Source organism: Hyalella azteca, unplaced genomic scaffold, assembly GCF_000764305.2.
Source record: "Hyalella azteca isolate HAZT.00-mixed unplaced genomic scaffold, Hazt_2.0.2 contig13542, whole genome shotgun sequence".
Taxonomy (NCBI): Eukaryota; Metazoa; Arthropoda; class Malacostraca; order Amphipoda; family Hyalellidae; genus Hyalella; species Hyalella azteca.
Genome location: NW_025943460.1, coordinates 90,012 through 103,313, shown reverse-complemented (window position 1 = coordinate 103,313; position 13,302 = coordinate 90,012). Strand labels below are relative to the sequence as shown.

Below are 13,302 nucleotides of genomic sequence, written 5' to 3'. Positions count from 1 at the left end.
ATGTGTGGGGACAATGTGTGGGGACAATGTGTGGGGTCAATGTGTGGGGACAATGTGTGGGGACAGCGTGTGGGGACAATGTGTGGGGACAATGTGTGGGGTCAATGTGTGAGGTCAATGTGTGGGGACAGTATGTACTTATGTGTAAAATGTTTATAGGGTTCCGCGTGTAGTTTGGATAGTGTACTTTTGTAGAAGGTGTTCAGAGGGCTCCGTATGTTTCGTGTGGACAATGTCAGTGTTTTGCATTCGTTCAGCCTTTCTTTGTTTATTCTTCGACTTCTGGTATTACAAATGAGCGGTATAATCATGAGTAAAATTGTCAGCGGAACTTTGTAAAACAGTCTGCCAAGTTAGAAACATTTACACATAAATTACTGATAACCGTAACCCCAAGGAATATATCTTTCTCCTAGCTACCATATTTCAGTGGATGTGCACCAAGATTGAATTTCGTGATTGGTAGAAGCTGTACTTTTCACTGCATCGATGTTGGGAGGGCTGTTCGGTGTTCATTCCATTCATTCGATTCTACTTTATCGAATATTCGTTGTAACACAACTATGCGACAACATTTCTTCTCGCTTTGAATCACCAACATGTGGAACAGCCTCCCTGATAGCATCGTGGACGCTCCGAGTATGAACGCCTTCAAGAACAGACTAGACGAAGCTATGCAGGAGCATATGTTCAGTCTTAAAATGCCTAGCAAATTACGGACCAGGCAATAAGTCCAGCTGCTAACTCAATCAATCGTCAGCTATGGAAAGATCGGGTTCAAAAGGCCGGATCCCTTGTGAATCAAGTCACGAAAAGTACAAGAATCGGCAACAGGCCATGGGCCTATTTCTTCAGTGCCGATACTTCTAATCTATAAAGTATAACTCTTTTATTGCTATAAGTCGTGAGGAATGATTTCTTTGTTCAGCTCTAGAATTCGATCTCGGTTCTGTCGTAATTATTAGGACGGTACGTTGGAATACTTGTCAGATGGCAATGCTGCTGAAGCTTCACTTGTGAACGCAGTGGTAATATCTCGATACAGTTGGGGAAGAAATCAATGTTTGTCTTCTCTTAAGGCGCACTTAAACACGGATAGTGCCGAGGCTTATAGGCATGTGCTCCCTGTTACAAGGGAACTAGGGCAAGGAACCGACAAAAAGCAGTACATGTTACAAATAAATGAAATGTTTACTTCAAAAAATGACTTATTTTCTAATATTCCCAATGTTGAAGTCATCTGTGTTACCTTGCAATTCAAAACATTAACAGCTGTATAAATACATGGTGTTTTCTGCGTATTTGTGTTTTAGTGAACAAATGCAGAATGTTATAGTTCTGCTCTAAAGTAATCTATTTGATAATCATTATACCCCCATTGATGTTTTGCCATGGCCATGTGTCTAAAGACTGTTTCTTGGATCACAATTGGAATCAATCAACACTTCGTACATCACAAATGAGAGACAAATTATTAAAGAAATTGTCCTCCCAGGGTCTGTTGACCAGCAGCGTCTGGATTGAGAAGAGCCGCGCCTATGACTTCCTACGACCCTGGCTTGGCATCAGTCTGCTCACCTCTACTGGTAGCTAACAATTAAATGTAATTTTAACAAACCTTTAGTAATATAAATGCGTCTTATGCACTCTATTTGATTAATTATGCAGTGTTCTAATTTTTATAAAATGCTGTAAAATTTGCGACTACGCCTATTAAAATTATTATTCTCGGGAAATTATTACGATGGGCAATGAACGCCATCTCCTTGCCAGTACCGTTCACGTATAAAAAATAATGTACATTTTTAAAGTTACTTGTTCATGCGGCAACTATTGGCGGCCAGTACAACTTTCAAATACTAACCGCCACTAGTTTAAACATCATGCAACTAGCCTCATGCAAAGGCTTTCTGGGTTCTTCCGTCTCCAGAAGTGCCTATACACTAGGCCAATAGTGCAGTGAAAAGTGGCGGTGAGTATTTTAAAGTTTTACTGGCCGCCACTACTGTCCCCTTCCAAAAGCGTCATTATCACTAGTACTTTTACTTTACAAAAATTTGGTCTGTATGATGCACATTGAGGCATGACTCACATTGAGTCATGACCCACATGAAGACAACGAGGAAAAAATTATGCAGAGTTTCGAAAAAATGGGCGCATTTTTCCGAGTATTCCTTCCGTGTTGAATGAACTATCGTTCGTTATTCACTGGTGAATGGTTTTAAATTTAATCATTTCCGGGCTAGACAAGGGAACTTATTATGACCAATCAATTTTAACGTTCGAGCATCAACTTCTTATTTTTCTGAGATGAGTTTACATATCTTTCAGTGTTGATATAACATTTTCATCTCCAATTTCAGGTCAAAAATGGAAATCCAATCGCCGCCTGCTAACTCCCTCGTTCCATTTCAAAATATTGGAAGATTTCGTGGAGGTTTTCAACCACCAAGCCTTGCGTCTCGTCGACAAACTCCAGAGCAGAGTGGGTGACGCTCCCTTCAACGTGTGTCCCTCGGTGGAGCTCTGCTCGTTGGACATCATCATGGGTGAGCAGCACGAGGGACTACCAGTCCCGTGAATTTGTAGAAATATTAAAAAAAACTTTTTAGAAAGAGGAAAAAAGATCAATGGTCTGTAGTAAGAATCGGCGACAGGCCACATCAGGCCTACACTTCAGCGCCGATATCGCTATGTTATGTTACGAAGTCTTACTTTACAAACAGTTGTTAAAATTCTTTTCGCTGAGTTGTTTAAATTATTGCCCCGCTACATACATAAATTCCCTTAATGGTTGCTACCTCATTGGTTGGTCGAAATCATGTATTAAAATTAAACATTCTCTCTTATAGAGACGGCCATGGGAGTCGATATCAACGCCCAGAACGACGAAGAATGCGACTATGTTAAGGCTGTTCATGGGTAAAGATTTTTTGGTAATTTGCTGTTCATGGTTCATTGTTAATATTCAATAAAAAATATAACTCAGTACTCACTGTAGTGAGTGACAGAGCGCATTTTCTCGTCGACGAAAACTTGAGGTCACGGATGGACGGACAGACAGACAGACGGACATGGCGAGCACAATAGTGCATTTTTTCCATAAATGAGAAAATGTGCTAAAAATGAAATGACATGAAAATTTCTGGCGTGATGTCATGTCGCGACAGTATGACCATTTTTGGTATGAGGTCAGGATTTATCGTACTAGCTATCGTCCCGCACACACCGGAGCGACGTCGTACCTTGTAAGTTTTGACCGGCAAATATTTTAAAGTTTTTAAGCATACACATACGGTATTTCTAACTTTAGGATTTTGGAATCCTGTAAATACTCAACAAAAATCTATGGTTATTGACGGCGTTATATCATATAATTTGCTTGCAATTGTTTGTTCGCCCGCTTTCCTTTCTCTTACCCAAAGCTTTTCTTAATTTCCACTGTGACGAGTATTTAAATTTTTTCTCTATTGCGGAGGGAAAAAGAATGTACGGAATTTAGATCATGGTATTTTAGAGCACTTACTCTCTTCCTATTAACGAAATTAGCAGTGAATGGTTTAGCTAAACTAGTAATGATTTTAATATAAAAATTCACTTCGTATTTCCAATGATTACTTTGAATTTCCAATGATATTGTCGTCTTTTAACCTGATGCTCTTCAGCTAGGTTTAAATAGAACATTAGTATTCTGTGTACCAATTTTTTTTTATTTCATTCAGAATCAGTGACATTATCACGAAGCGCCACTACTCCCCGTGGCTGCACAGCGACATCGGGTTCAAGCTGTCGGGACTTGCGAAGAAACACAGTCAGTATCTCAGCACGCTTCACGCCATGTCTCTGGGTGCCATCAAAACAAGACGAACCGCCTGCAACAAACTCAAGGCCGAAAAAGACTCAAACAAGGAGATCCAAACGGACGGTCAGTAGAAAATCTTCCGTCTTCAAACTCATTTCCGGACTCATAGAAAACATTCCGTCTTTAAAATTACTATATTTTTGACAAATGTTAATCCAAATAATCATACATGAGATCATAATCTGTAATTATTAACGGCATTATTATTGAATATTTTTCAAAATTCTCAGATTAACTCGAATTTGAACGGGATATACCTTTGATGCTTGGCAGAATTAATGATACCTACATGGACAGCTTGTACCCGTACTGCCTGTTAACGCAGGTGACAAGTTATATTTGCGTTGCTTTGGCTATTTGAATGTGAGTTCCATCGGTTACCAGTCATCTAAATCGTCGGCAAGCTCAATGTCTAACGGCAAGGCTGTGGTAATCACCAGATAAGATTATTTCGATTACCAAACAAATGATTGTGTTTAGTATGTCACTATTTATGTGAGTGCCAGATGTCTTAAAAAACCTGTACTGCGTGCCTCAGGTGGCAAGAAACGTCTTGCTTTCCTGGACATGTTGCTGGAAGCGTCCGAACATCCCGACAGGCCGCTGTCTGAAGAAGACATAAGGGCGGAGGTCGACACGTTCATGTTTGCAGGACACGAATCCGTGGCAACTACGATCGGGTTCGCCCTCTTCCTCTTCGGCTGTCATCCACAAATTCAGGCAAGCCTCTAGAGATTCGCGGTGCAGTGTTTAGAGATACGGTCACCGAGCGACCCGGGGTTCGAGTCACTCTCAGGACAAGCTGCTTCGGGAAGCTCAGCTCATGGCAACTCAACCATTCATCCAATTCTGGTTAATAAATGAGTACCTAGTTCATTCAGGATGTTGTGTAATGCAAAACAATGCAGATATATTTTAGGCGGGTCTGAAGGCTGCCAGATATTTTCGTAGAACTATTAGTGTCCTTACCCTATACCGAAATTTCGGTCCTATATCCGTACCTGGCGCAGGGACGTCGGACGGTCGACAAGCGCGTAAATTAGAGGCTGTATATCCGCTTATCACTTTGTTTTTTTACAACGAAAAATTAATTCCCTGGCGGTCGTACGGTAACCGAAGTGCACGCGCATGTGGCACCTACTACTTTCCATGCAGGAGAGTCACGGCTGAGTCAGAAAGCGGGTTAATAAAACGCACTCTCCTCCCCCTCCCCTATGATTGAGGGAGAGGATCAAGGAGGCATTCCAGTATTGCCTTTTGTATACTAATGTTCCAAAGCGTGGATTAGAAAAAACATAGGACAAATTCATTGGCTCGGCACCCTAATGCAATTGGCTAAGAAATGGTCTCGCGTTGACGTACATATATAACAAGCATGCTAATACAAACGTTGCGTAAATGTGTGAAGATAGCGCAGTGCACGCGAATTTAGTCAAACACTGGCAATGGTCGCGTGTTGACGAACGCGCGTTGCACGTGTTATGAAGCTCCCGGAAACGCTGGCTTGATCCAAAAATATCGTCCTAAAATTCCGTCCCAAAACTGTCGAAGAGGTTTACATGAGCAAAAAAGCAATCACTCAATTCAAGCATAATGAAGATAACGAAACGCACGCAAGTTGACGTACCCTTAACGCACGATTGTTTAACACGCATGACTATATAAGTTCGTATGCATGCACATGCAGCTGTAGTGTTTCTGAATCAGGGGCTAGTCACGCTTGCGCTATAAGAACTCATGCAAGCTACTGAGAAGGATGAGCATGGAGCGACCTGATCAGCCGCTTATATGTGGTGTCTATATGCAGATTCGCCCCTCAGGCAAGTGACTCCCGAAAATGGCTCCTTGTTACTAGACGAATACAGCAGGCGGCCGATTTGCGTCTGATTTTCCTCTAGGGCAACTATGGCGAGCCTCTACACCAGTAAATGGAATCTGTATTTCGATTGGTTAGTGCCCAGAAAAGCTGACCTAAAACCGCTCCCTCCTTCCCTAGTTGCCATTGCTTAGATGGCTCTTACGCAAATACTCAGGGTAAACCAAAATAATATGTTCTTTGTCTAAAAACTTTAAAATCAAGTCGTCATTTAATTAACAAGTGAAATGGGAGAAATAAAAAGTTATAATTCCCGATTTACTCCTTTTTTCAGACGCGCGTAGTGCAGGAGCTGCATGAAGTTCTCGGGGAGGGTGACGTGACCATCACTTCTGCTGCCCTGCGAGGCATGAAGCTCCTGGAGGCGTGCATCAAAGAGGCCCTCAGGCTCTTCCCGCCTTTTCCAGTCTTGGGTCGCAGACTCCACCAACCAGCCGTGATCGGTGAGATGGGTATCGAGGTAAACAAGTATCGAGGTAAACAAATTAACCCTTGTTCTACTGCATTATATTACAGCGTTATGATCGTATCAAGTTGAGGTACAATTGTAAAATTGTTGCAATTCAATGCGACCAGGGTTATGATAGGAACTGATGTATCGAGCGAAACTTTGTTCGTCGTAATGTATTCAATTGCGCATGTGAATCAATGACGTCATGATACCGGAACTTGTTATTTAATTTCTGAAGCATTTGAGAGTATCAGCCAATGAACTCAAACCTACCAACAATAATATTGGAATAAAATTACGCATTCACCATGGTATACGATGGTGAGTTTATTCATTATAGAATCACTCTGCTCTCGTAATCCTTACGGTACTTAAGTAACCCACATTATCAAATGTATAACTCGCACTTACAAGTATGTTAATTTTTTCGACCTGTTCATTTAACCCAGATGGTTACCAGCTGCCAGAAGGAACAAACTTCATCATCATGATATACAGCATCCACCGCGACCCCGAACAATTCCCCAACCCCGAGGAGTTCAACCCCGACCGTTTCCTGGGGGCTGAGGCAGCTAAGAGGCACCCGTTCTCCTTCATTCCTTTCAGCGCCGGGCCCCGCAACTGCATTGGTATGTCATAACATAGTGATCTCGGCGCTGCAGTGTAGGCCTGATGTGGCCTGTCGCCGATTCTTTTCCTTTTCGTGCCTTGTTCACAGAAGATCAAAATCGTGTCATTTGACCGGATTTTTTCATGACTGACGAAAGTTTGAAATAGCTACTCGACTTCCACCGGGTTCGATATGGTGTTGACACGTGGAGCTGTTGACACGTGGAGCTGTTGACACGTGTAGCTGTTGACACGTGGAGCTGTTGACACGTAAAGCTGTTGACACGTGGAGCTGTTGCTGATGAAATTTCACGCCCGATTTCCTACTGTCGTCGTACATCAGAAGCCAGAAATGGATGAGAATTTGTTCAATTAACGATGTTTTCTTGCTGCAGTGCATGGGTTTGGTTGCCCTTGACACTGCCTGCTAGCTCTGGGTGAATGCTTCCATTGGTCGCCATTGAATAATTTCCTTGGTTACGTGTTGTTTTGGTTCGTTACCTCCACGTCAGAGCTGCTTTGAGGCGCGCAGTCATTTGTCAGCGATAGCGGCAGAGAGGGGCGTTCTGTTTTTGGGTCTCGCTTTCCAAAGTGCCAGGAGCAACAGGCCTAAAATCTATTGCGAGAGCGGCGTGTTCAAAGTAGGGGAGAAGTAAATCAGAATTAACGGTTGGCTTTTCTTATACCATTTCATCTGTACTTTTAAATTGTAATGAAATCTTGAAAAAGTAGAAAATCATTGGAACTTTAGCATTTGCGAGTGGTTATTTGCTCCTTATTTCTTATTCAAATTAAAAAGCTGTTAATGGCTGATATGAATGCAACTATTCGTTCCATTTACAACACGGCCACGCAATATGAGGAAATGAGAGGTTGAAATTATTAACGATATGATGCTATTCTCGTGATGAAAATAAGTTCATGGCGAGGACAGGTAAACGACATACTCTAGATTCTCATTTGAATTTATTCAAAAAGAAACGAAAGCCGTAGTCGCCCGTCCATGTCTTGACATTGCGAGAGTGGTTGACCTGATTTTCCGTGCCTTTCCGCCTGATTCTCTCCTGCCATTTCCTGCGAAAATCTTCTTTCTCTAAAGGGGTGAAATCTTTCTTTACAAAAACGGAGTTGTACTCAAGAGATTCTCCAAGCTTTCTCGCTGCCTTCAGCACGCTTCCAACCTGTGCAGGATCCTTTTCAGTCACCAACAAAGGCCTGCATGATTTGGCAGCAGCGTCCTTCGAGTGTAGCCTCGTGCACGATTTAATATCAATCGGTGAGCTGAGTGCCGTGCTACATCATTCCTCAATAAATTTCGTATCGGCCATCACTCGGTCCTTCGTATCAGATGCAGAACTCTCGGGAACTCCAAACCAAACCAAGTTGGACTTTCTATGTTCTCTGTCCAGTAACTCGCGTGAGCTTTCAATAGCAACTTCGGATAAATCAACTCTCTGAGACTTGACCTCAAAATTTTCAGTATTTTTCAGCTGAGCCTTCACTTCAGTCAGCTCATTGCAAAGCGAGCTAACTTTTTCACTCAGCGAGCGCACCATCTCACTCAAGGCGTTTACAACATCATTCAACGATTTCGTCTCATTGCCTTGCTCTTCCACCGGTTTTTAGCTTTTTCGAATACCAATAGTTGGTTCTTCGCAGTCACGACTAAACCAATGAAGTAAACCTGACCTTGTTTTGTTTCTGGAGAAACAAAACAAGTATTCGTCTGAGCACAACTTCGAACAGCTGATGCAAATGAAATCTTCGCAGCGTTCACACATGACAGTCTGATCTGCCTCGCTCACAGAGATTTCTTTTCAGTGTTTGCAAACTTTCATCTCTGACTTAGCTGATTTGATTTTAGCCTTTTGTCTAGCAGAACTAGAGGGCTTTTCAACTACCTTTTTTAATCTGTCCAGCCATCGTACAAAGCACGGAGGAAAACACAAGTGTAAAAACTGAATTGACTTGAGTAGAGTTGAAGTTAAAATTCTATTTAAAACAGAATTGAAAATTAAAAATACAATGCACGGAAAACACACAATTTTGAAACTGAATTGACTTTGAATAGAGTTAAAGTTCCGTCAAAAATTACGATTCGAGCTGAGCAAGGGGACTCAGCTGAACAGCTGAGCGAGGGGAAGGGGTTGGCTGAGGGAATGAAGGGCTCGCGGCAGAGGGGTAGAAAGGGCGAGGGGCAGGATAAGAGTCCCTAGACGGCGGGCAGCGTATAGAGGCAGACGGAGGGGCAAGGGTGAAGTTGACGGAGCTCGGTTCGAGAGAGTAGGCTTAACAGAGGGCACTTCGCATATCTTCGACACAAGGTGCCATCACTCACTAGATTTACCCTCGTTTTTTAGCATGTAAAAACGGAACCGCTATTTACTTCCACTCTCTGTTTGCATTCTCTTTCACTGACTTCACTTCAAGTCCTTTTAGTGAGACGTTTAAATACAAAATGCGTTAATACAGTTCAACCACATAGTGAAAAGGCAAGCTGTGAGCCCGCGCAGCACGCACGTCTGTCTTGTGAAACGGCTCAACCGCATATTTATCAAAAATTTTGAAAAAAATCGCCAAAAAAGTCGCCATTTCTTAATAAGGAAACCGTTTCGGAGACCAGCTCCATCATCCGTTCGAAAATCCTTTTCAAGGGGATTGAACAATCTTTTTCACGTTTCACTGACGCTCTACATATAGAGTTGGAGACGACGGACGACGCTCCCGCTTGTCATCGCCGCGACGTCGGCGAAGTGTCCGCTTTTGAGGCTCTGGATCAATGAAGTAGATTTAGAGCGGCGCTCTATTTATCTTCATGTATAAGTTTAGTAACATTGGTCCTATTAACTCAGGCATAAACTTTTCTTTTAAGAACTATTAGTGATTTTATGAGAATTAACAATTTAGGTAACTGATCATTTATGAAAAATCGAAGAAGTTATTGCCCCTTATTGAATCAATCTAAGTAGTTTCGACATACTTGATCGAATGGGGATCACTCGAGTTTACACCTGATTTGTTTTTGCTATGCAATTCAGCATTAACTTCAAAATCACTTGACTGCTTAAATCGCATATTTATCAAAAATTTGGAAAAAAATCGCCAGAAAATTCACCATTTCTTAATAAGGAAACCGTTTCGGAGACCAGCTCCATCATCCGTTCGAAACCTAAAACACAGGTACAAACAATTAGCAATAAATTCACATTGAAGCATGAATCGTCAAATGAAAAACAAATATGAATGAAGGGCAGACAAACCTATTTTTTACAATTTCGAGAGGATATAAACTGTTGGCGGCATTTAAACTAGGCTTTTGTTTAAAAACATAAAGGGGTTTATAAAATTCGCACGTTGCACAGCTCTTTGCACAATAGCACGTTGCACTGCTCGGCATGAACGTGTACTGCTGAATGAGAGGGTTGCGCAAGCAGGTTTCCTGTTCTAAAACTCCTTCCTTTATGCTCCGCCAGCCTAGTGTAAAAGTTGCGAGATGTCATACCGACATACGCAGATGCGCATAGCGCACAACTATATTGATGCCGAAGACGCTAGGGACGATCGCATATAGCGTCCTCGATCGTCCATATAACTAACCCTATAAGATCGTCCATATAAGGACGATCGCATAGGAACCGGGAATGTATCTTTACTCCTGAAAAAAATATCTGATTTTAAAATTATTCACCAACAATACATGAAGATTTACATTTATGTATTTATTATTACTTTATTGCTTTATTCTGGTTGGCGCAGGCCAGAGGTTCGGAATAATGGAGCTGATGGTCATGTTGGCGCTCTGTAACACAATATTATTGTTCTGATATGTAATATTAACTATTTTTTTACAGGCCAGAAGTTCGGCATGATGGAGATGAAGGTCGTGCTGGCGCACTTGTTGCGTACCTTTGAAGTGACGTGCAGGCAAACCGTCGAACAACTCTGCCTTAGGAAAGAAATGACGCTACGTCCTGAACACGGGGTGATGATCACCCTGCAACGCAGGGGGTGATGATCACCCTGCAACGCAGGGGGTGATGATCACCCTGCAACGCAGGGGGTGATGGTCACCCTGCAACGCAGGGCGTGATGATCACCCTGCAACGCAGGGGGTGATGATCACCCTGCAACGCAGGGGGTGATAGTCACCCTGCAATGCAGGGGGTGATGGTCACCCTGCAACGCAGGGGGTGATGGTCACCCTGCGACGCAGGGGGTGATGGTCATCCTGCAACGCAGGGGATGATGGTCACCCTGCAACGCAGGGGGTGATGATCACGCTGCAACGTAGGGGGTGATGGTCACCCTGCAACGCAGGGGGTGATGATCACGCTGCAATGCAGGTGGTGATGATTGTTGCTGCACAATTTTGCAGTTGAAATAGACAAATATTTAAATTTCGATCAAATTATTACTCTCATACTCGTATATAACTTAAGATAAGATAAGATAATTTCAGATACAGTGCATCACGGCAGTCGTGCTGTTTTAAGATACCGTACATCATGCAGTTGTGTATTTCATTTCAACCTTTGTCAACCTTGATACCTCGACAGGCGAATTCTTCCAGATACCAATCGGAGGTTCTAGATTTTTTTTCCCTCCACATACGAACATGTATGCTTGCAAACCGAATTTCAGAACCGATTCGGTGCTCACGAACCGATTCGGTGCTATATTTTATTACACATCAAATACCGATATTGTTTCGACAAACTAATATTTAATCGTACGCACCCAGTCCTGGAACGAATTAAATTCGTAAGTCAAGGTTTTATTGTACAGTGCATGGACGGACGTACAGCAGTTCCGTTGCCTCAAATACTTACGAAATACTCGGAAAAGTCATTTTGTAAGCCAATAAGGCGCGATGTCCATAGCTGATAAGATTGCACAGAGCACGAAATTACATTAAAACGTTATCAACATACATAATACAAACAACATCATCATCATAATAAACAGCAGGCAGGCACGCACACCACACACAATAAATTAATTAATTAATAGACGACGACATACATACACACATCTTGCTTGGTGTATCCTCGCCGGCGCACGCAACAACAGCACCGCTCCTGCCAGCAGCGCCTCATAATAACGGGAGATGAAGCGCGCAGAGGCCCAGATCGTCGCAGTGAATCATCTTCCTACCGTAGTGGATTATGTTCGTAAATTAATTTATAACAAACCTTTAACTGATATTTTTTAAATTAAATGGATGAAAATAGTATGATCTTTATTGATATATTACTTCGTCATAAATCACATGAACAATACAAACAAGATACAACATCATATTCTCAAGTTGGACATGAATTCAGGGTAAAAATGACACGATATCGATAAATTTGCGCAGTAACTTCGGATATGGTGATGTATTCGATATTTTTCCCCAGTTTTCACTTCGCTCATAGTTATTGAATGAAGAAAATGGAATATTTATTTCATTTCATTTACTCATACCATGCGTTGTGACTGGATTAAAAATTTTAGTTTAGTTACTGCTAGAAAACATGTTTGCGAAATATCAGATAGAAAATTTTTATATGATGGCATATTTCGTTACTTTCATGGCAACCGATACTCAAATTCATCCGAACGATACTCATCGACCGAAATACTTCTAACATTTGTTCTACCAATTTCCTAACATTGTCAGGAATGATAACGATAGGCGTTAATATTATGTTATGTGTAATATTTTATGATAAGCCAAAGCTTTAGGCATTGAAAGCAGTGAAAAATGTTTTTGCTTACTGATTGATGAAATAACATTAGTGATGTTATTGATATGACATGATAGTGATGTTATTTATTGTATTGCGTTATTATCAGGGCATGGTGCGACAAATAATTTCTATAATATTAATGTAGTGAGATCCCAATTAATATTACAATTATGATCATGATAAGCATAATGTTATACAACAAATAAAAAATTGCGCACCTATTATACGATTGACGGACGAAGCTCATACTAGTTCGATGGAACTTGGTGCGCTTGTGATGAAAGAGAAATTTGACTCACACAATTTTACGAGTCAGGAGGGAAGAAATGTGATCCACCAATTTAAGTTAGTTGGAGGGAATGTGATCCACCAATTTAAGTTAGTTGGAGGGAATGTGATCCACCAATTTAAGTTAGTTGGTGGGAATGTGATCCACCAATTTAAGTTAGTTGGACGGAATGTGATCCACCAATTTAAGTTAGTTGGAGGGAATGTGATCCACCAATTTAAGTTAGTTGGTGGGAATGTGATCCACCAATTTAAGTTAGTTGGACGGAATGTGATCCACCAATTTAAGTTAGTTGGAGGGAATGTGCTCCCCCAATTTAAGTTAGTTGGAGGCAATGTGATCCACCAATTTTAGATAGTTTGTAGGAAATGTGACCCACCAATTTTAGTTAGTTTGAAGAGAATGTGACCCCACCAATTTTAGTTATATGAAGGGAATGTGACCCATTCAATTTAGTTAGCCAGCGCAGGTTAATGTATGTAT

At 41.6% G+C, this 13,302-nt stretch overlaps 1 protein-coding gene across 1 annotated transcript in view; it reads left to right on the top strand.

The window, feature by feature from the left end:
- Positions 1–11,359, top strand: part of LOC108682236 (cytochrome P450 4c3) — a 15,678-nt gene extending 4,319 nt beyond the window's left edge. Inside the window, exons 4-11 of the mRNA XM_018171366.2 lie at positions 1,496–1,586; positions 2,364–2,549; positions 2,853–2,922; positions 3,723–3,925; positions 4,401–4,582; positions 6,013–6,181; positions 6,639–6,818; positions 10,650–11,359. Coding sequence (XP_018026855.1) covers positions 1,496–1,586; positions 2,364–2,549; positions 2,853–2,922; positions 3,723–3,925; positions 4,401–4,582; positions 6,013–6,181; positions 6,639–6,818; positions 10,650–10,810 — 1,242 coding nt within the window. The 3' untranslated portion in view covers positions 10,811–11,359. The remainder of the gene's footprint in view (positions 1–1,495; positions 1,587–2,363; positions 2,550–2,852; positions 2,923–3,722; positions 3,926–4,400; positions 4,583–6,012; positions 6,182–6,638; positions 6,819–10,649) is intronic.
- Positions 11,360–13,302: the final 1,943 nt, after the last annotated feature.